This window comes from Gopherus flavomarginatus, chromosome 1 (assembly GCF_025201925.1).
Source record: "Gopherus flavomarginatus isolate rGopFla2 chromosome 1, rGopFla2.mat.asm, whole genome shotgun sequence".
In the NCBI taxonomy this organism is placed as follows: Eukaryota; Metazoa; Chordata; order Testudines; family Testudinidae; genus Gopherus; species Gopherus flavomarginatus.
The window spans coordinates 317,789,350-317,811,515 of NC_066617.1; the positions used below are offsets into that span (position 1 = coordinate 317,789,350).

A 22,166-nucleotide genomic window follows, 5' to 3' on the forward strand; every position below is an offset into this window, starting at 1 on the left:
ATCGGTGGGACCAGTTGACTCCAGAACTGCACACAAATTGCATTTAAACAATATGCACAGACAGGTGAGCTGTGAGTGTGGTGGGACAGATACTGGTCAGCCTCTGAGTGGGTGTGCAACAGGTGTGTATGGAGTTCCTTCTGTCACCCCTTCACCCTTGTGCAGGAGCTAGCTAGAATCATGTTGGAGCATAGCTCCTGCTCCAGGCTAATACTCTCACAGGTGCTAGCTGTCTGCATGGGCAGAGAGCTGGCCGGGCACTGAGCAAGAGAGCATGCTGCATCCTCTTCAAGGGTATCAGAGTTGCTGCTCTAGTATGGGCACCCTAGGAGCACCTGAAAGACAGATGGGTAGTCCAAAGGGGTGGCAGAATGGAACCCTACTGGACTTTGTATAAGATGAGCCAAGAGAACCCCGAGACCTTTCAGAAAGGAAAAGTGTGGAACTGAGCAACAAAATCATCCACCCACAACAAATCACACAGACAAATCAGCAGCATCGTAGCAAAGACTACTGATAGCTCCAATAAAATGGACAGACACCTGGCATTCATTCTTCACTAGCACTATCAGCCAAGGTTGTTAACTCAGTTTCTAGGACTGAAACGGGAGTGACATGGATTCAGGAAGTCAGATGGTTCTGAACCCAGAGTTACCCTAGCACAATCTTTCTGGGTTACTTTCCCCCAAAAGAGAAAGCTAGAGGCAAAATGACATTTGGCAAACTTGTCTTAGTTGCATCAAGTGATGATTTCTTAGGCATAATCACCACTTATAAAATGGCTAGCAGGCCAGTTCTGCTGTCTGGACAGGGGCCAAGAATAAGCTATTTTTGGCCTTCACCACAGTAACATGCTAGGAATGTAAACTTCTCTATGCTACATTTTAATGGATTTTGAGCAAGTTTTCTGCTACTGACCCATTAGCCTGTGACAAATTAACTAGCCAGGAAGGAGGCTATCCGTATACCTCTGAGGAGGGGCAGAGAAAGGTGGTGGCAGGAACAGTACATGAGAAACCAAATAGAGAAACTAACGAGGAATAGAGTCAACACCCAATCGTGGCAGAAAACAACTGGAGCACTCTAGAGAACTTTCTAGAACTGGCAGAATTGACATGGAGCTGCTGCAAGAAGCATGGGCCAAGAGTTGAGCTGCAGGAAGCAGCAAAGGCCGAGAAGGATCTGTGGTGACCTTAGGGAGCCCCAGTTGCGGTCAAAGCCAGGGCAGCAAAATGGGTTAACTGGAGAGGGAGCTGGGAACTACGTGGTGGCAGGAGGACTGGGGCAGTCTGGAGAAAGATAATGACTGACCTGGTGCTGGATCTTTAGGATGGATGGATGAGAAAAATTGGGTGATGAGTCTGGGATTTCAAGTCATGAGATAAAAAAAAAATGGCTGAATTTTGCATCATATAAAACAAGGCTAGCCAGAAATCTTCAGGAATTAACAGTTGAACGTAGTGGGTTTAAGAAAAGAAACACAACCCCCCTAGTACAAAATGATATAGATGTACTTTGCACATAGATAGACAGGGAAAATAGCAACAGTGTATAATCCTTAGTAGATGTGTAACCCACACATCTCCTAGGTGTGGTGTTCTGTCTCATCTAGTGGCACCGAGACCACATAGAGAGAGAGAAAATAAGTCTGCTCTATAGCTTTAGCTAACGAGCAGTTGGCTTTTAGCTCAAGCAGTAGAGGTTCATGCACTAATCCTGGATTCAATCCTGCCCACCGACAACCAAGGTCTGTTGGCGTTACAAGTGGGGGTTTGTTGGGGATTTCAACTGGGAAGACTCTGAAGCTCCGGACACGCTTCCTCAGCTAGGGGAAGTATGTAACCCACACACCTCCTGGTTCTGTCCCATCTAGTGGCATCAAGACCACATAGAGAAAGAGATAAAATTAGTCTGCTAACAGCCAGTTGGCTTTTAGCTCATGCAGTAGAGGCTCATGCACTAAGCTCCAGAGGTCCCCAGTTTGATCCTGCCCACAATGACCAGGGTCTGTCGGTGTTACAGATACATTAGATAAGAAGTGCTTCTCCATGTGTGACGTTATTGATATAATCTGGGACCATATAGAACATGGTTGCAACCAAGATCCGGTAGTGGCACCAAATCTTATGTAAAGGGGGTTATATAAGGTGTCTAAGATCAGGTTATAGGTTGCTGGTTATGAGTATGCTGTCTGTATGTATGTGTCATTTTTTAGTTGAAGTTATGAATATTGGCTCTATACTGTCTGTACTTCAAACTTATGCTGTGCTTCTGGGTAACACCCTAGACAAGTTGGTGTTAGCTCTGCCTAGCCTGCTTGATGGCCCATTAAGGACCATCAGCTACACAACTGACCCATTGATAGAAGGCAGATACACCTTGTACTCAGCAAAGTATGCAGGAACTTGCCCATGTGACTCCAGACTCCATTTTGCTGTAATTTTCCACATTAAGAACAAAGAAGTGTTCTTACACCTGGAAAAGACTATAAAAGTCTGATGGCTCATCTCCGTCTGGTCTTCAGTCCTGCTTCTTACCTCTGGAGGGACTTTGCTACAAACTGAAGCTCTGAACAAAGGACTGAATGACCCATCCCAGTGGGGGATGTACTCCAGAGACTTGATTTGAACCTGCAGTTTATTCTATTACTGCTACAGGCCTGAACCAAGAACTTTGCCGTTACTGTATGTAATTGATTCCATTTAATCAATTCTAGCTCTCATCTATACCCTTTTCCTTTTATTAGTAAATGTTTAGATTTTAGATTCTAAAGCATTGGCAACAGCGTGATTTGTGGGTAAGATCTGATTTGTATATTGTCCTGGGTCTGGGACTTGATTCTTTGGGATCTAGAGAACCTTTTTCCTTTATTGGGGTGTTGGTTTTCATAACCATTCATCCCCAGGACAAGTGGCACTGGTGGTGATACTGGGAAACTGGAGTGTCTAAGGGAATTGCTTGTGTGACTTGTGGTTAGCCAGTGGGGTGAAACCAAAGTCCTCTTTGTCTGGCTGGTTTGGTTTGCCTTAGAGGTGGAAAAAACCCAGCCTTGAGCTGTAACTGCCCTGTTTTAAGCGATTTGTCCTGAATTGGCACTCTCAGTTGGGTCCCGCCAGAACCGCATCGTCACACCATGTCTGCAGGAACATTGACAAAGGCATCAGACTAATTAGACACTCCAGATACAGCCGAGAAAGGCCATATTGTGAAGAGGAAACAAAACCCCTTTATATGTAAATTTCAAAGTGGCATTTAATATGGTTGCAAGAAAACTATTCATGCTTTTAATCTACATATAAGTGGATTTTGTATACTTTTCCAGAAACCCCGACTTGGCACTATTTGGCGTGCCCCACAGTTTGATGCTTTCCTTGAAATTTGTTTAAAAGTGAACTGTGTTCAAGTGCATTTTATTCAGTTGGGTTTGGTGGGTAACACAATGTACAACATCCTCATTTTTCAATCAAAAGAAAATATTGGTACAGATCAATGCATACACAAATGGAGTTGTGTTTTAGCTGAATATATACTGCCAGGTGGAATTCATGTAGTCCTATCACGGATCAAATAACATCCATAGACTCAGCCTCTGTGGAAATGGGGATGGTGTGATAACCTACCTAGATAGATGGATAGACTGGGGCATATCAGTAGAAGACCCTGCAATATACTAGACTCATGCACTACTGCTTTTTTTTGTCAGTCAGAAAGAAAGCTACTATAATAAATTATCTAAATTAGCATTCGGTTGCAGGCTACCCCAGTTGGCACAAATGATACACCAGTCATAAGCAAGGAGCATAAGTGCCAAGGGATTCTAATTCTTCCACAAATATATAGGGAAGGATCAAAGTCATTCCCATCTCCTGTTGCAACACATGCTGTTATTGTTATTTATTCATTATTTATATTGTGGAGCTGCCCCAAGCCCCAATCAAGATCAGAACTCCATTGTAGTTCCGAGCTGCTAGTTGAAAGAAGTTAAGTTGATTCAGGTATATAGGATCATATTTACAGCAAGAGCTATTAGCAAGTCATTTTCTCTAAAAGGATCTCCATCAAACAGTTTTAGAGTGCATTTAATTTTGTCTGGGCTAGATGCAGTACTTAAAAACACACCACCACATCATGCAGGAGTAACAGCTGAAAAGTGAAGTTCCCAGCAGAGAAAGGTTTGATGGGTTTGTGAGAGCTTGTCAAGAATCAGAAGGAATTTGCATTAAAATTAGGACTGTGCAAAATACTTTCGACAGCTTTTAGATTTTGCAAAATCTAAACCACTTTGTGAAAAGTTTCTTAAATGCTGCTGCTTTCCTTAAAAGCCGGGAGAGTCTGTATGGGTCAGAGGAGATTTTCAAAGGCAAAAATAGGAGTAAGATACCCAACTCCTTTTGCTTGAATAGCACACTGGATGGTGACTTAAGAGATGTGGGTTCTATTCTCAGCTCCACTACATCCCTTCTGGGTATCTTTATCTCTGTGCAGTTTCCCCATCTGTAAAATGGTGGTGACCCTCCTTTGTAAAGCACTTTGAGATCTACTGATGAAAAGTGCTAGGTATTATCATTATTCATTGCCTTTTGTGTTTTTGACAATCACCTCCAAGACCAGTTTTAAACAGAATCTCTAGGGAAATAATCTGTAACTATTTATACAAATCCACCAGAGGTGCCACAAAAAAATGTTTTTTTACATCAGCTCTAAATGACTAAAATAAACACCACATATTAAGTTTGACATGCAATACTGAGCATTAGCTGGCATTTAGTGGGATAGTTCTGAAATGATAGAGTGACACCTAGAAAGTATATTTCTGTGTGTCAGTATGTTATCAAATGCTTAGTCCACTGTAGTTTACCTTTTTTCCAGACATGGGGATCTCACCACTTTCCTTGGAGGATTACTGTACAATTGGCTAGATTTCATGGTATCTTCCTGTGCTCAACTTTTTTTCTGGTCTGTGATCGTAGATATTAGAGCATCCTGCAGAGACTCTGGTCCCATTCATTGAGGTTTGCTTGTGTAAGCAGAGTCAGGATGAGCTCTACCCTGACATCTGGAGGTGAATTATGGGGAGTGTGGAAAGGAATTTTAGGTATTTGCACTGGCACACCCACCCCACCTAGCATAGCCCACGGCAGCCTGGGATGGTTATTTTGACAGCTCTGGGATCCGCAATTTCTTTGTTATTGGGGCAGGAGGAATAAAGTGTTGTCATCCTGATTATGTGAATGAGGAACTATGAGACTGCTTTATGACAGAGATGTCTCAATATCAATTAAGTAGCACTTGCTAGACAAGGGACATGGGTGCCAAAACCCATTGAAATGAGAGAGGTTGGGGACTGGTGTGTGTACCTGATGGTATGGGCCCCTTTTGAGGGGCTGGAACACCAACTGCACATCCTCCTCTCTCCACTGTTGAAGAGTAGAGCTTCTTTTGATTCCATTAGGAGTCCATCTAGAGGCTGCTGAGCTGAATTCACGTTGGGCCAATGGTGCACCAGTACCAGGGCTCCCCTACTACAAGCTGAAATCACTAAAAGAGCTAAGCTTACTGAGTTAAGATCACTGAGTGCTGTGTTAACTAGTGGGGGAGCCTGAAGATCTGTCACTAAGCGGCTGGCAGAACAGAGCAGTTTGCAGCATGTTGGAGCAGCCCATGGAACAGTGAGTGGAGTGGAGTGGTTTGCAGGGACAGCTGGAGTGGCTCATGGGTCGGCTGGAGGAGCAGCACAGCTGGTGTAGTGGAGCTGGTCGTAGTGAAGACTGCAGCAGAACTCCACGGAGAGGCAGAACAGTTGGCCCTGGCCCACGTAAGGTGCCCCTTATCACCCTGTGTGTGCCCCCCCCCATTTCCACCCAGGCTGTGGGGGGTAAAACTCTGCAGATAAACTTTTGAACTCCAGGGTGGCACTGACCAGAGACTTTTGGGTTGTTGGACTTTGGGGTGATTGGACTTAAGACCCTGAGGGGGAAAAGACATTGCCAAATGTACTTGGAGGTGGGTTTTTACTTATGGTTTGTGTTATAATCCTGTTTGTGGTGTTTGTCCAACATGATGCCGCATTGTTTCCCTCCTTTATTGAAAGGATTTTGCTACACTCAGACTCCGTGCTTGCGAGTGGGGAAGTATTGCCTCCTAGAGGCACCCGGGGGGGGATGGTATGTAATTGTCCCAGGTCACTGGGTGGGGGCTCGAGCCGGTTTTGCATTGTGTTATTGAAACGGAACCCCTGGATACTGAACCCAGCCCTTGTTGCTGCCAACTCAGAGGGGTAGAAGGGTTACACTTGTATTTTACTACACCATGGACTCTAGTGTAACTTTTTGTTTTTAAATATGCAAGGTTTAGCCTTTGCAAATAAAGGCAACAGTGACCTCAAACCTGCTGTGCTCCACTGCTTTGAGCCTTCAGAGATTTAACTAAAAGAAATAAGTCTTGATGAGATGTTCTTAGCATCTTCTCTCTCTATTAGTAGTCTAAGGCCTTGTCTACACTACAAAGTTGCAGCGCTGATGAGGGGGTTACAGCACTGCAACTTAGGATGTGTACACACCTGCAGGGCATTACCAGCGCTGCAACTCCCTGTTTGCAGCACTGGCCGTACACCCAGTCGTGCCTCGGGTGTAGAGGATCCAGCGCTGGATCACCAGCGCTGGTCATCAGGTGTAGACACTCACCAGCGTTTTTGTTGACCTCCATGGAATAAGCAGGTATCCCCGCGGTGTGCTCTGGCATTCCCCGACCCCCCCTCCAAGCAGGTATCCAGCCCCGCGGTTTGCTCTGGCGTTCCCCGACCCCCCCTCCAAGCAGGTATCCAGCCCCGCGGTTTGCTCTGGCGTTCCCCGACCCCCCCTCCAAGCAGGTATCCAGCCCCACGGTGTGCTCTGGCGTTCCCCGACCCCCCCCCTCCAAACAGGTCTCCTTCCCCGCGGTTTGCTCTGGCGTTCCCCGACCCCCCCTCCAAGCAGGTCTCCTTCCCCGCGGTGTGCTCTGGCGTTCCCCGACCCCCCCCTCCAAACAGGTCTCCTTCCCCGCGGTTTGCTCTGGCGTTCCCCGACCCCCCCTCCAAGCAGGTTTCCTTCCCCGTGGTGTGCAACAGCGCTGCAGCGTGGCCACATCTAACACCACTTGCAGCGCTGGTTGCTGTAAGTGTGGCCACTCTGCAGCGCTGGCCCTATACAGCTGTACTAATACAGCTGTAACAACCAGCACTGCAAAATTGTAGATGTAGACATACCCTAAGATATACCGGAGCCTCTACTTTTTGCTTACTTTGCTTTGGCAGATTGAGCTCTTCAGACACAGCCGTTTCCTTGTTGTGATGCATATTATGGAAGTTGCAAGCTGCTGCAAAGGATTGACAAGCTTTCAACGGAGAGTGTTACAATGTGACCCAGTCCCCTTCCCCCCCACCCCCGGAGAGTCTGCTGTGAATGGACTCAGTCGCTAGGTACCACATGCTTCCAAGTGAGTTGGGTTTGGGATAGTTTCTAGCTAGTCACTGTTTCTAGCTCTGGGACTCTAAGGCATACTCCTGTCATCTTATCTGACACCCTTCTTCTGATGTGGGATGCTGCCATCCAGCTTTCCTAGACCCTAAAACTGGAATCAGACCTCTTGAGCCCCTAGTCACTGACAGAGTCTCCCTCTGAGTTCTACCTAGGTTGTGGGCTCTCTAGACTTACCAGTTTAGCCCCTTTGAGGACATCACGTCAGGAAAACAAGGAACACAAGCTTAGCAAAGGAATTTTTTATCCACAGTGACTGGACTCTTAAAGCACGTGAGTTACAGATCTTTGAAAACAGAGAAGTCCTGAGGTGTCCCTTCCCCAGTCCGGTCTCACTCCCTCTTGTGAGTCTATCTGTCAACAGTGTTTCAAGCTGGGCAGAGTCTCTCGTTACATGTGGTAATGGTTGACCCCCTGCACAGAACAGAAACCTGCTCCCAAATAAGGCCTCTATCTCCAGGCCATGTGCTCAAACTGTCACCACCATTCATGGTTGCTTTCCAACTTGCAGGCTGTCTAGAAAGAGCCTGGTACCATGGGGGTGGACCAGTAGTTGAGTCAGTCAAAGCGGATAGCCCCAGACTGCAGCTTTGATGGCTCTCACTGTTGGCCTTTCCACGGTCTGCCAAACACCTTTCCTGAGCAGGGCAGTTATCTGGAGTGCCGCATAACAGGCTGCCCCTGGGCAAGTCCAAATGAATGTGGTCACAGTGGCAATATTTCAACACAGGTATAATACAGACTTCAGAATTTGATAGTCATATCTCACCTCTCTCCATCATGTCCTGTGCTAGGCATACATCTAAACTTCATTCTAAATATCCCAAAATTTCTTTCTGTCAAGGGATATGTTTGTCTAACGGCTTTATTATAGTTTCCCTTTGCTTCTTTCAGAGGGTTGGAAGAGAGGATCATAAGAGAACTGTTTAACTGATAGGCACTATTGCCTTAAAATAATTATTACAGTAAATTGCCTTTACAAACAAACAATACAGTTACTAAAGAACACAAAAGTCATCTCTTTGGGAAAACACCAAATATAGAATAGCTTTGTCAAATAGCTAGGTGGCATCATTTCAGCATCCTGGCTCAGCGTCGACATCCAAAGGATGAGACTGTGGAGAAGAGATTTAGAAACCAAGATGTTTTTTAGAACACTATTAACAATGAAAGATTTTTAAACTATTTGTCATGAACTGTCAGAAATCTAACTTCTGTTCACAAGTTATCTACAAACAGATTGAGATTTTTCCTGGGGTGTAGTAGAACTGCAGGGCCTTCTGAAGGACCTCAATGGGCTTGGTACGCCCCGTCCCACCAGACCACCCACTAACAGAGAGTGTGTCTCAAGAACCATCACCCTTCCCATTTGCTATTGCTTTCTTTGAGCAACAAAGCAGCATAGCTCAAGTTTCAAATATTAAATAGGATGTCATCTTGTTAAAGATAAGAGGGGAAATGTTCAGATAATTTTGAGAAAATCATCGACACTCAATGGACAGAGAGGGGCAAACTTCACCAAATACATTATGGGTTCCAAATTAGTCACTCAGCTGTAGTTTGTGCCTTCTCTTTTGTTGCCTTCTTCCATGTACCTATCTAACTCCTTTCTGAATGCATTCCAGGTTGTGACTTCTACTGCTGCCTTCTGTAGCTTATTTCACATATCAATAACACACTGTGTAAAGAAAAAGAATCTTCGGTTCTTGAACTCTTCTTAGTTGCCTTTCAAAACAACCAGGTCCTCTTCTTTATTAGCTGATTATCTTTTCTATTAGTTTTGTGGCATTCAGACCTGCAATTCCTGTACTTATCTCTCTCTCCATTTTAGTCTATGTTTAAAAAAACCCAACCTTGGTTCGTTAAATTATTTCACTTTCCCTCCTAGTATTGGACTCTCATGCAAAGCTGGTTACTAGAGTTGCTGCACAAGGTTTCTAAGTAGAAAGAGTTTTTAGATGTATGGATTAATCAGTGATGTTTGCCATAGGCGTTTTAGCACCGGATTCCTCAGTTGGAATAATTCTCAACTCTTTTTTTTTCTGTCTTAGAAAATGGATCCTACTTAAAGCTAAGTTATTAGCATTTGCCAGGTTCTCCAGGCTTCTAGCCCAGTGCAAGTTTCATTGATTTCAACAGTAATAAAAAAGGAAAAATGTAAGGTCCTATTTTAGGTCTCGTAATTAACGTAACAGGTTCATATCCCAGACACTCCTATATTCTGGAGTTTTCATACATTTCACTTATTGGATATTTTAGATAAAAATCACATGTATTTCCAGGAATGGTTTAAGTACTTGTGATTTTTTTTTATAGGATAGTATGAGTTGAAAGTATACTACGAAAGCCCCAGTCCTGCAATTAGATCAAGGTAAACAGATCCCATGTGGAGCCCTGTGGTAGATCAGGGACTAGCACTGCTCCAGCTGCCTAAATTAACTCTGCTTCATCTTTGTCGTCATAAACGTTGGGGAAAGCCATGGCATTATGGGAACAATATCATGTCCATGGAAATCATAGCAGAAATTAGGAAAAGTCATGTGTTTTGAAATAAACGGAACCATCACTGCAGAATTAGGTTTCTACAGATTTTTCTTGCTGGTTTGCTTTAGGTATGAAGCTAGTGCCCCTTTCCCTCTCCCATTCTTTGATTTCTTTTATGTAACACACATTCTCACATCTTGGGGACACCGTCCTGCTGCCCCTTTTTAGCTTATCCTGCTCATCCAGCATTGGCATAATAGTTTTGTTCTTGGGCTCTCCATTGCTAGTCCTCAAGAATCTAGTGCTTTGTATCCCTGCAGTGTTGTTACTGATCTCATCTGCCCCTTCGGATGGGCTCTTCTCCTAAGAGCCAGTGAAGTCTGTACCCCCACTGACTCAGCCATTCACTCAGTCACTTGTGGATTCATTCACTTGACTGACCATTTATTCACTCATGCAAAAAGTATGGAGATTTATTTCAGAAAGCTGTTAAAGTGATGCATTCCGTAACTCTCACGACAGCTGGGACACATCCGCAGCTTTGTGTTGTGGTTGCTTTTCCTATTGTGGGCCAGATTATACCGCTGAGGCATATCCCTGAATAAGGAGCAGTGCAGAGAAAGACTGCCCCAGGACAACCACGAGGAGGCACTACACACCATGTCACTCAGAGATCCTGGTTACTGCAGCTCCAAGGCCACCCCTAAGGAAGTGACAGTGTGTGCTCCCTCCACAGCCAGCTAGCTTCACTGACTGGATGTGACCCTACCTCCTTCTTACTCCTCCCTGCTCCCTGCAAGGATCCTAGTCCTAGCAGCCTTTGTTCCTAATCGAGCTTGGGCTGTAACTGTTTTTACATCCTGTACTGGGAACAGGTGGTATGGAGGGAAATGTTCCATGCACTCATTCTGCCTCCCCCCCTCCCTTTGTTCACCTGTGGTATATGTTTAAGGACTATGACTTGAGCGTTAAATACCCAAACTGATTTCTAGCCACCCCCTACCCCAAACGTCAGCAGCGTTAAACCCCATTTTAAAAAAATGTCTCGCTGGCTGTCTCCAATCTTGCCTGGGCTGTTGGTGGATGATGCTGCCCACTGACTAATCGGAAGGCCCATAGCTCCAATTATTTATGCTGCCTATCAACTTCCTTGCCAAAAAAACATTAATGAAACCAAAAGCTTTCAACTGGCCAGTGGGCATTCAGCACCAGCCTGGCAATGACTCTGCAGCTCCTGTTGCTGCCAGAGTCCCTTCCTCTGTCCTGCACTGGAAGGTAAATACTGGTGTATAAAAAACTAGTGTAGGCCCTGAGCACAGCATCATTCCAGAACATAAAACTATAATGCATGACAACTTACTTAGATAGGAAGGTATTTTAAGTATTTTTAGATCCTTGGAGAAATTCCATTACATGAAACTTAAACCATGCCATCCCTACATGTTTTTTTTTTCCTCTCTCTCTCTCACACACACACCCCACAAAAATTTTGAGCACAGGGAGGAGTGATGTATTATGAATACAGGGATTTTCAAACCAGCCTCAGATATTTAGCCACCCATCTCCCCGAGGGTTTGTGAAGCTGGAGTGGCTCATGAATGCGAGTGCCAACCTCAGGGCAGACTGTTAAAAACCAGGACACAAACCCCAAATTGGTTGTGTGTTCTATAATTAGATATCACCAACCAAGTGTCAAGTGTGACTTCTTAAGCACTATAACAGCCTTGAGCTGGAGTCACAGACAGTCCCCGTGAACATTTCCTGGCAAGCCTGGCTTTGTGACAGATGGTCCCTTACACCAAAAATCACAACAATATTCAGGTTACTCCCAGTGCCAAAGGACCAGTCACTGATCCCAGGTCAATGGTACCTTAGATACCTCCCCAAAGGTAATGCTTGTAACCAACCCTATAATAAAGAAAATAAAGATTTATTAAATAGGAAAAAGAAGTAAGAGTTATTTACAGGGTTAAAGCAGGTAAACATACACACACAAATGAGTCACAGTCATAGGTTTCAAAAAGTAATAGAAGCTACTGTAATGTGCAAGCTCTGTATGTTCTTTATGGCTAACCCAAGCTAAACAGCTTGGGGATCCCTTGCTTATGCTTAGAAATATTGCCCTCTCCAAATTCCAAGAAGCATAGTGATACAGAACCTTCTGGTCAGGGATTTTTATTCCCTTCTCCCAGAGTTCAAACAGTAGTGGGATGAGGATTTGTACACTTCCTCTCTTCCCGGGTGTGGAGAGAGCAATCAATAAAGTCTTTTCTCCGCTGGTCTTCTGTGGGCCTTCTTTTGTTGGGCAGGAGATGACACCCATTGTGGTGAACTAGTATTGCTTGGTAATGTTTCTCTCCTGACTCGGGGGGGAGGGTTCCAGTTCATAGAAAACACTACAATAGTTACAAAGCAAACACTTAAATATTACCGTACAACATGGGGTACAGATATTGTAAGTGAGATTAATACATATAGCAATTCACAAGCATTTCATACAGTCCAAACACTAAACATCTCTATAAATCTAATACCTATTTTAACAGTACTAACACACAGGTGAGCCAGATTAGTTTCCAGATATGCATTTGTCAGTGTTCAGTGAGGCCTGGGGGCCTTGACATGACTTGACACCTAGTCTGCCAGTTTGTTCTGAAAATCCCAGCTGAAATTGTTGTTATGCTTGTGCAGAGGCAAAATAATGGATTCTTCCATGTACAAGCAATAGTTATTAGATAAGAGTTCCCTGTTGTAAAATCCAGCTATCTGCACCAATCATCATCTCTGGGCACATATCCCAGAGGTTAAAACACACAAAGTAAAACAGCAAAATATAATATATATAAGAACAGCTTCCCACTTCCTCCTCAAACGCCTGAGAACAAAGAAACATTCTGACCTTAGTGACTGCATTCTGCTTGCCTGAATTTCAACTGAACTTTCCATTCGTGACAGGATTCTTCTTCACTAACTGTTTTGTGATGTTGCTGTGCCCTATTATCAGGCTGAAGATTCTCCCTCTGATGTGGCAAATAAGCTTATTTTGATGGGAAGGTAGATTGGAATGCGGGATCCTTTAGGCGCTATATTGGTGTTATAAATTGCTGTCAATAGTCAGGAACACATACTGGAATAAGCCCTATACATTAGAGGACAGGCAGGTTAAACTCTTACTTTTGGCTCTGGACCAGCCAGACTTGCCATGGTTTAGGGGAGTTGAAAGATCACCACATCCACTCCACTGTGGGATTCGCAACTTTTCTGGGATTGGGTGGCTAAGGTCTCCTTCAGCCAAGCTTCCCACCATTTGGCAACACTCGAAGGATTCTGGTCCCTCACAGGAGCCACAGAGGCCACCACCAAGGGTGGTATTAATCTTTATGGAGTAACCATAAAAGTGGGACCTCGCAAGTAGCTAAGTCTGGCTGCCCTCCCAAGGCTGAATTAAGGCATAGGCTCTATAGGCCCATGCATAGGGACCAGATCCTCAAGCCATCTGATTGGGTCAGAATCACAGCTCTTGTTTTGTTTTTTTTAAAACAGTTTCCAGGCCTCAGGCTTGTGAAGAAAACCCTGAAAACATGCAACAAATTTAACAGTGCTGTGGTCCTGCAGATAGCCTGACAATTGCTCTCAGGGGTGAGAGCTTCCCATTCAGCTTCATAGGTTCTGAACTCCAATATCCGCAGCTCTGGGAGTGCTGCCAACACCACCCAACAGAGAATGAGGTGTGCCCAGAACATGTGTGGCAGGGCTGTGGCCTGACCCCCCTGTCCAGCTACACCCTGGAGCCTGGGAGTAACCAGCTTCCAACTCTGTCTTTCTAGAGGCCAGAGGGGACACCTGCTGTCACCCCTGCTGCTCCTCCTGGAGGGAGGAAGAGGGCCTCATGCTACTGCTCTTGCCTCTATGGGAGGGAAGGGGGCCACCTACCACCCTCATTCAAAATGTACCACGAAAACTGAGCCGCAGGGACTGCGGTATCATGATGTGCTTAGGACCCAGGATTGCCTCAATTTAGCCCAAATAAAAATGACCTGTGGGATGGGTAGGTGTCCTGAAGTGGGAGAGCAAATGTCTCCTTGATCTCCAGTAGGGCAATTTTTCCCAGATAGAGGCTGCGCCTTCTCCATTTGACTATTCCATTTCTGAGCTGGTGGTAATCTCAGCTCAGCTGCGTGGTCTCCTTTAAATTCCTCTACACCATACAGGGAATCTCCCTCGGCCCCTCTTCCCAACCCCTGCAACAGAGTTGTGATGGCTCTGTGCCTGCAGTGCCTCCTATCCCCAAGAGCATAAGGGAGTGGGTTCCTGCACGCCATCCCCTGAGCAAGGGGAGAGGTTTCGGGACAGAGAATAGCCACACGTGTGCCTTCCCTCAATCAGAGTTTTGGTTGTACTGTTCATCTGTGGAATCAAACTGGGTCCCAGGTCTCTACAGGCAGTTCCATGCCACACAGCAAATCAACATCCAGATTTGGGCCACTGAGTATAACTGGCATGGGGAAAGGCTGCTTGCAGTGATACCCTGGGGGTAGTTTTGAGTAGCAGTTTAGAACTTGGTTACAATTTTCAGACCAGTTATGATAAGGGCAGAGGATGATTCGTGCAGTTATTTCCGAGGAGGCGTGTAGAAGTTCCAGAACTGAGTTATTTGCATTGAGACCCAGTGCTCTGCTACAGCAACACAAAGGGACTCCAAAGCCGCCTGTATTACAGAAAAAGACGCCAAGAAAACAAAACAAAATAAAAAAAGCATCGACCCCTCTGATTTGCAGCTGCTGTGGAAACCAGCCCCACAGCCAGTCTCTCTGGACTTGGCAAGCAGTGGGGCTGTCTGCTCCACTGCTAACCTATTTTCAATGCCAGCACCCTCTACTTTAACTGTCAAGTGTAGTTTTCCCCTGCATTGAAAACAGCTATTTGCCCACCAAGTAAGCTCTGAAGCTTGTCTGATGAGCCATTATAGACAACAAAGGGGAACATTTAAAATAATTTTGCTTCTTTCGTTTCTTGAAAGGGTTGTCGGCAAACCAAATCCTCTAACTGAATACTCCCCGTTTGGGTAAATTAAATATAGGTGGACAGAACTCTAGAAGGAGCACTGCACCTCAGGTCAATAAAGAGCAGCCTCTTGGTTATATTTGGAACTCCTCTGAAACCCAAAGGAATCCGCTGTGACAATACTTTTCACTCTTTAAAGTCTCTCTTCACCAGCAGCCTAAAACACTCCTCTTTCATTATGCAAAAAGATAATAAAGGCCCAGTCATTCGCAGATGCTTGTTTTATGCAGTTTAAGGCAATGTCCTCTCTATTTTAATGGAACTGTCCAAAACTTGTTGAGTTTCCTTCTTTGGGGAAATGGTGCAGTAGACCAGGGCATTTTTGCAATGTGAAATTTCACAGTTTTATAAATGTTGTTGTTTTAGAAGCATTCTTTTACAGAAAAGCCCAGAAGCCCTGCTTTTTATTATGACAGACTTGTATAACTACACTAGAGAAAGGGGCGGGGTTTTCTCAGTGGTGTAGCCAGATGGAGGGAAGAAGGGGAGCGATCCCCAAAAAAGTCGCCACCCACCGAAGAACCGGAGCGCCACTGGGTGAGTAAAAATTAAAAAGGTGCCAAGAAATTTAAAAGGTGCCACTTGTGCTCAGTGAGAGAGCAGCCGCTGCCCTGCTCCAACCCTAGCTACGCTACTGAGTTTTCTATCTTCATAGATTCACCAGTTTTGCTTCAGGTGTGAAAATTTTTAACAGGCAGACTCCACAGCTCTGTCCCTTCCAGTAGAATGGCATCAGTCTGAGGAAAGAGGAGCACTGTATAGTGAAGTCTAAATATCTTTATTAATTGAGGTTTGGAAATATAGGCTACAATTCTGCAAGAAATGCACACGGGCTGCGATCCCTTTACACACATGCAACTGTAACACCAACAGACCCCGGTCATCAGTGGGCAGGATCAAACCTGGGATCTCTGGAGCTAAATGCATGAGCCTCTACTGCATAAGCTAAAAGCCATGTGCCTGTTAGCTACAGCTGAAGAGCAGACTTAGACTCATAGACTTTAAGGTCAGAAGGGACCATTATGATCATCTAATCTCACCTCCTGCACAATGCAGGCCACAGAATCTCACTCACCCACTCCTGTAACAAACTATGTCTGAGTTATTGAAGTCCTCAAATCATGATTTGAAGACCTCAAGCTGCCGAGAATCCTCCAGCAAGTGACTCGTGCCCCATGCTGCAGAGGAAGGCAAAAAACCTCCAGGGCCTCTGCCAATCTGCCCTGGAGGAAAATTCCTTCCCGACCCCAAATATGGCGATCAGCTAAACCCTGAGCATGTGGGCAAGACTCACCAGCGAGCACCCAGGGAAGAATTCTCTGTAGTAACTCAGATGCCACCCCATCTAACATCTCTTTCTCGATCTCTCTTTCTAAGTAGTCTCAGTGCCACTAGCTGGGACAGAACACCCCCAGAAGGTGTGTGGGTTACCCAACTCCACTGAAATCAGTGAGGCCCTGTGCAGATACGAGGGCCTGCCTATCTGCATTTCTTTCCAGGATGAGAACAACGTGCTTCCATTTTGGAAGTGGCTGGTGTAGTTTAAGTTGTCTGCCTCATGTTACAGTGAATGGAAGTTACCAGGCTAAACCTATGAACTGCACACTTACTCCAGCATAGACAGATCTAATCTTTTTGGTTTACTGACTACACTGAGCTAGTAACAGAGTGTGGGACCCTGTGAACCAACTCCTTTTATCACAAGCTAGAAGTCATACCAGGGATGAATTTGGCTCACCACATCCATTCACAACTACTGAAGTGGGGGGGGAGGTTTCCAGAATTTTATATTCCCTTGGCAATAGCCCAGATTCACTGTTGGATTTGATGCTGTGTAGATTGGTAAAAGGAACCTAGAGAACCTATTTGGCTCAAGTCTACGTTCTAACATAGCCTTTCTGTCCATATAAACATTATGTAATAAATCCATATTGTAAATAGCTATGAGATCCTGAAGTGCTTATACCAATTCTGATTAGCCATACTGTCAACAGGATTCTGTGGATCTGTATCATTTAATGACTTGTACCTTTTCCAGGTGGCCATGTTCAGTATTTCACTTACTACAATAGTGCTGAGAAGCACCAGTCAACACAAGTGTTAAGTACGACATAAATGCATAAAATGATGCAGTCACTGCCCTGAGATATTTACAGCCTTCCAGTACCTCACATTAGCATTACATTTAATACAACAACAACAAAAAAGGCAAGAAAGTTCCTGTATGCTCAGACACAAAATTCATCCTAGGTAGATTAGATAGCACCGATATCTGGCTGCCTTCTACCATAATAGGAAGGCTTTGGATGGAGGTATATAAATATAAGTTGCTTACAAGGAATGAAGCCAGTAAGCTGATAAATGGGGATAAAATACACAGCACCGTATGTTGTATTTGGTTACTTGTGCTTTCATTTCCCTCCAAAAGGAAAGAGCTTATAAAGTTATGATGAAAGCAAACCTCTTTCCTTGAATAAAACATTGTTTCCTTGGTTTGTTTGTTCATCTTAGGTTCTTGTGAAATTGGCTGGGCTTACTACTGCACCGGAGGAGGAGCAGCTGCCGCTATGTTAATCTGCACTTGGTTGGCCTGCTTCTCTGGCAAGAAACAGAAACAGTACCCTTACTGAGGCTGGCGGCCTGAAAGTCCAGTTTAGAGAATGAATGAGCTTCGAGAGGCAGAAGTGACTTACAGATGACTTCTTCTGAAAAAAGTGCTTTAGCTCCTAACTGCAGAACAGTCAGTATGAAATGAGAATGGACGTGGTCAAGGATGTGAGGTGACACTGTGAATTGTGGGGAGGATGGGGAGTCTGGAAAGCTGGACCAAACTCTGCAAATCTTGGAAGGCATGGACAGTTCTTGCTTGACAGAATATATTTCTGGTCTGTTTGGAAGAATACAATTTTACGAGCAAGGAATGCTCCCCTTTGGTAAATTGTGACCGTATAGGCGTACCAATAAATTGAAGGACTCATAAAAATAATGTTTGGGTTAGGATATACTCTTCCAAAATTCCCCTTAAGCACAACACTCCTGAAAGTGTGCGTGCACACACACATATATATACATACACACACGTATAGAACATGGCACAGAACAAATAAAATGCAAACTTATTGGTGCATTTTTTTCCTTTCTTTTATTCATTTGATGATTTAAAATTCAACGTTATACCACTTTTTAAACTACACATGAAACCTAATAAATGGACCAATAAGCCACTTTAACAATATTTTGTATATTCTCTCTACTCTTTTCCCCAAAACATTTATTCACTGCTTATTCAGCCCTATAGAATTTTTATTTAGCTTCTGTGTTTTCAGCATTATTACAAAAATGCAACATTTTACTCAGCATATTTAGGGGCTTTGCCTATAGTACTATTATGAAGGGCAGTAAATGGACATCTTTCAGTCCAGGGAGAATTCCACTCATGGTACTGTAGGATATTGTTGGTTACATAAGACTAATGGGAAACGTCTTCCAGATATAGATTTTGTCATTGTTACGTTTAGCTCGTTGTTGTATTGTACTGTACCATGTTTATTATTTCAATATTCATTTTTGTAAAAAAATATATAAATGTGCTATTATGTTTGTATTTGAAAATCTCTGTAAATAAATTTTTCTCTGACCAGTACTGGAAATGCATTATAGTGTCATTGGATGAATCAGTTCATTTCTTAGATCTCCATAAAAATGTCTTGCAAATAATCACATCTTTCATACGCCTCTTGGGTACATTCTGCCCCTAATGTACACACAATTTAACTCCCATCAGAACCTTTCACAGTTATAGAACACCTTTCCTTCAAAAGGATCATTAACCTGGCAGACTGATATGCAACCTATTCACAAGTGACTTCATCAGTCTTTGGGCTGAAATAGCAACAATTGACAGACTTAGCTGCCCTACACATTTCAGAACAGGAAGTGGAGGATAGTTGATCCAAGCAAAAATGAAATTGCCAGTCTCAGCTAGGCAGAATGCAGTTTTGGAAGGTCATGGTCATGTGAATAAATCAAAAGACTGAGTGTCTGAACACCTGGGTTCTAATACCTGGCTTTGCCACTGACTTGCATTGTGACTGTGGGCCTGTCACTTATCCTCTCTGTGCTTTAGTTGCCCTATCTACAACATGGGGAGAATAATACCCATGATGTATATATGTGAAATATTATTTTATTTATTACAAATGATTACCCAAGCTCGATTTTTGCCAGGATACCAGAGCTAACACCTTGCAGATATGAAAAATGCTGCATGATCACCAGTGGAGAAAGGATCTTGGTTTTGCATGTCATTTGAAAAACAAAGCATCAGATTATGCCCTCATTATTCCAGATTTACTCCGGTTTGATTCCACTGATATCAGTTGAGTTACTTCAGCTGTATACTAGTATAACTGAGCAGAATTTAGCCAAGAGCCTCCAACAGCAGTGTCCCTCTAACACCATGCTGGTGTTATGCAGACATCAAGGTGGAAATCCTAGCTCCATTGATGTCAGTGGATGTTTTGCCATTAACTTCAATGGGCTAGGATTTTACCTCGAGTGTAGAAGAGATCTCATAATTTGAATACTCTTTAGAAATGTGGTTGCTTTCTAAACTATAATTATTCATATTGCAATAGTGCCTAAAGGCCCTGTCTGAGATTTGGGCCCCATCTGTGCTAGGTACTGAACAAAAACCTAGTAAAAACCAGTTCTTTCCCAATTTCAAACAGACAAGACAAGCAAAAAACCTCTCATTTATTTCAAGGAAAGCAGAATGAGCATAGAACGTAATTCAGCATTTCGCAACTGATAAACTTGTATGTTTGTTAATCATAAAATTAACTATTACATTTCAAATGTATTTTTCTGTTCATATATTTCCAGTTTTTTTTAATATATAATTATGTATGCCATGGGTATGATGTTTCTTCTAGTTACCACTTTTTGGCTTAATAACCTCAGAAAATTGTATAGTGGGGCTGTCCAAATAAATTGGACAGAGTTTCAGAGGTGTGGTTGCTGTGGGAATAGTTATGTCAGTTTTGAATGATTAATTCCGATCTTCTCAAACTGATTTGTATTGGGTTTTACTGTACAATGAGTAGTGTTTATCCACTTTACTGTACCATGTGCTGAGAAGAATCTTGTGCCCTGTACTTTCCAGATTAGCCCATAATTGCCATATCATGTTTGACCTCAAGTTTCCATTAAGAACCACATCAGCTATATTGTGGAGACTTAGCACCATATACCGGCCTAGATCCTCACACAGATCTTCCACTGGTATCAATGAGAGTTGTGCACAGAGTGATAGGGCCCTTCATATTTCTGTTTTAGGGTTTTCAGAGCATTACAGTCTCATTACAACATAGAACCAAATTCAGCCCTAGCATACATGTGAAACACTATTGACTTCAGTGGAGTTCCATCCATTCACACTAAGGTTGAATTTGCCTTATAGAGGGGTTGAGTGCAACCTTTTTAACATTAAGGATAAAGAGTCACATCTCCCTATGCGGTGGTGGCTCCCCAGGTCCTTTGCTCCACATGACCTTTAGCAAAGCACTCACTAGGACTTGCCTGCCTCTGCACATCACACTGCCACTGAAACTATGTTCTGGGGCTCCCTCTTAAACAGCAGCATGATTTACAAAGTTCCAGAGACTTGATTATGAAAATGTGAGTACTCTTCTTCTAAGTGTAAGGAACCTTGCACGTCCCCATACTCTTGGACTTCTTGTGGTTTGCATCATAGGGACTTCTGACATTTGTTAGATCATTCTATGGGTTGGTGTGACTTACCACAGCAAGCTGAAAATATAAAAGTATTCCAGGGTCAAAATTAGCTTTTTGGAATTGTGCAATCTAATTACGGTATGACTGAGTTCATTCAAATTAGCTTGCACTTTTTGTTTTATTTGGAGTTGACTAAAACAGCAGTTTTGAATTCTCTAGTCAATGATGCATGCTGCACCGGCTCTGTCACTGGTTATTATATAACTTTCAGCTGCTGAGACATGAATAAACCAACCCCAGTTTAATTAGGTTTGCCTGTATTCATATGTTTTGGTTTTGGCATCCATTAAGTATTATAATATAAATGCTGTTTGTTGTTTATGACCAAGGGACTTCTTGATGCTGACAGGAAGAGGGCAATATAGGGTTACAAGGATCCATTGCATCTGGTATCTACATACTAGTTCACCAAGCATGTTATATAAGGTCTCTGTCAGAAGCCTGTGTCACACGGATCATCATAATTGTGAAATTTATGTACGGATAATATGTTAGGAGTTATGTATGTATACTGAAAATTACATTCCTATAGTCTGTGAATTGGGACCCATCACCAGAAGTTGATAAACATCTTCTGCCTGAAAGAAACTGGTTTATCTATCGGTCTGTCTCCATGTAAATTGAATATTGTATACTTTACAATGAATGCCTATTTATAGTCTGAGCAAAATTATAATCAAGACCAGCTGACTGCTCTTGCCAAAGTGTTAGGCCTCAGCCAAGCACTGACAAATTCGTTGCTGGAAACCAGTCTGGTTCACCTGTGTGTTAACAAGATTACAATGGTATTGGACTTATAACACTGCGTTTAGTGTTTAGACTTTATGAAATGCTTGTAAATTGCTGCATGCATTAATCTCACTTATAACAACTTTATCACATGCTGTAAGGCAATATGTAAGTCTTTGCTTTATGACTGTAAAAAATGTTTGCTCTGAAACTATGAACCTAGTCAGGAGGGATCATTGCCTAACTGCCAAGAAGGCTACCAAAACTAAATGGGCCATTGTGGGACATCACAATACAAAGACTTCGTTAATTTCCCCTTCACACTCATGAAGAGGCTACGTGCAAAAGGGCTCATCCCGTCAGCTTGATTTCTGGAAGAAGGAAATAAAAATAGCTGACAAGAAAATGTCACCTCTTTTTTGTTGTTTGGACTCTCACAGGGCTGGAGCTATGAAACAGAAGCAGAATGCCCCAGAGTCAACCTGGTGTAGCCCTAAAAGACATTCAGAGCTGACAAATTACTGCAACTCTTCCATTTTTTAAAACCATAGACTAACTCAGTTGTGTGTTTGTGCTTGC

The 22,166-nt window shown here is 43.4% G+C and overlaps 1 protein-coding gene across 2 annotated transcripts in view; it reads left to right on the plus strand.

The window, feature by feature from the left end:
- LHFPL6 (LHFPL tetraspan subfamily member 6) overlaps positions 1-18,705 on the plus strand; it is a 216,165-nt gene extending 197,460 nt beyond the window's left edge. For both annotated transcript variants that reach the window (XM_050951732.1, XM_050951722.1), the window contains one exon: positions 17,574-18,705. In XM_050951732.1, coding sequence (XP_050807689.1) covers positions 17,574-17,692 — 119 coding nt within the window. In that variant the 3' untranslated portion in view covers positions 17,693-18,705. The remainder of the gene's footprint in view (positions 1-17,573) is intronic.
- The last annotated feature ends 3,461 nt before the right edge of the window (positions 18,706-22,166 follow it).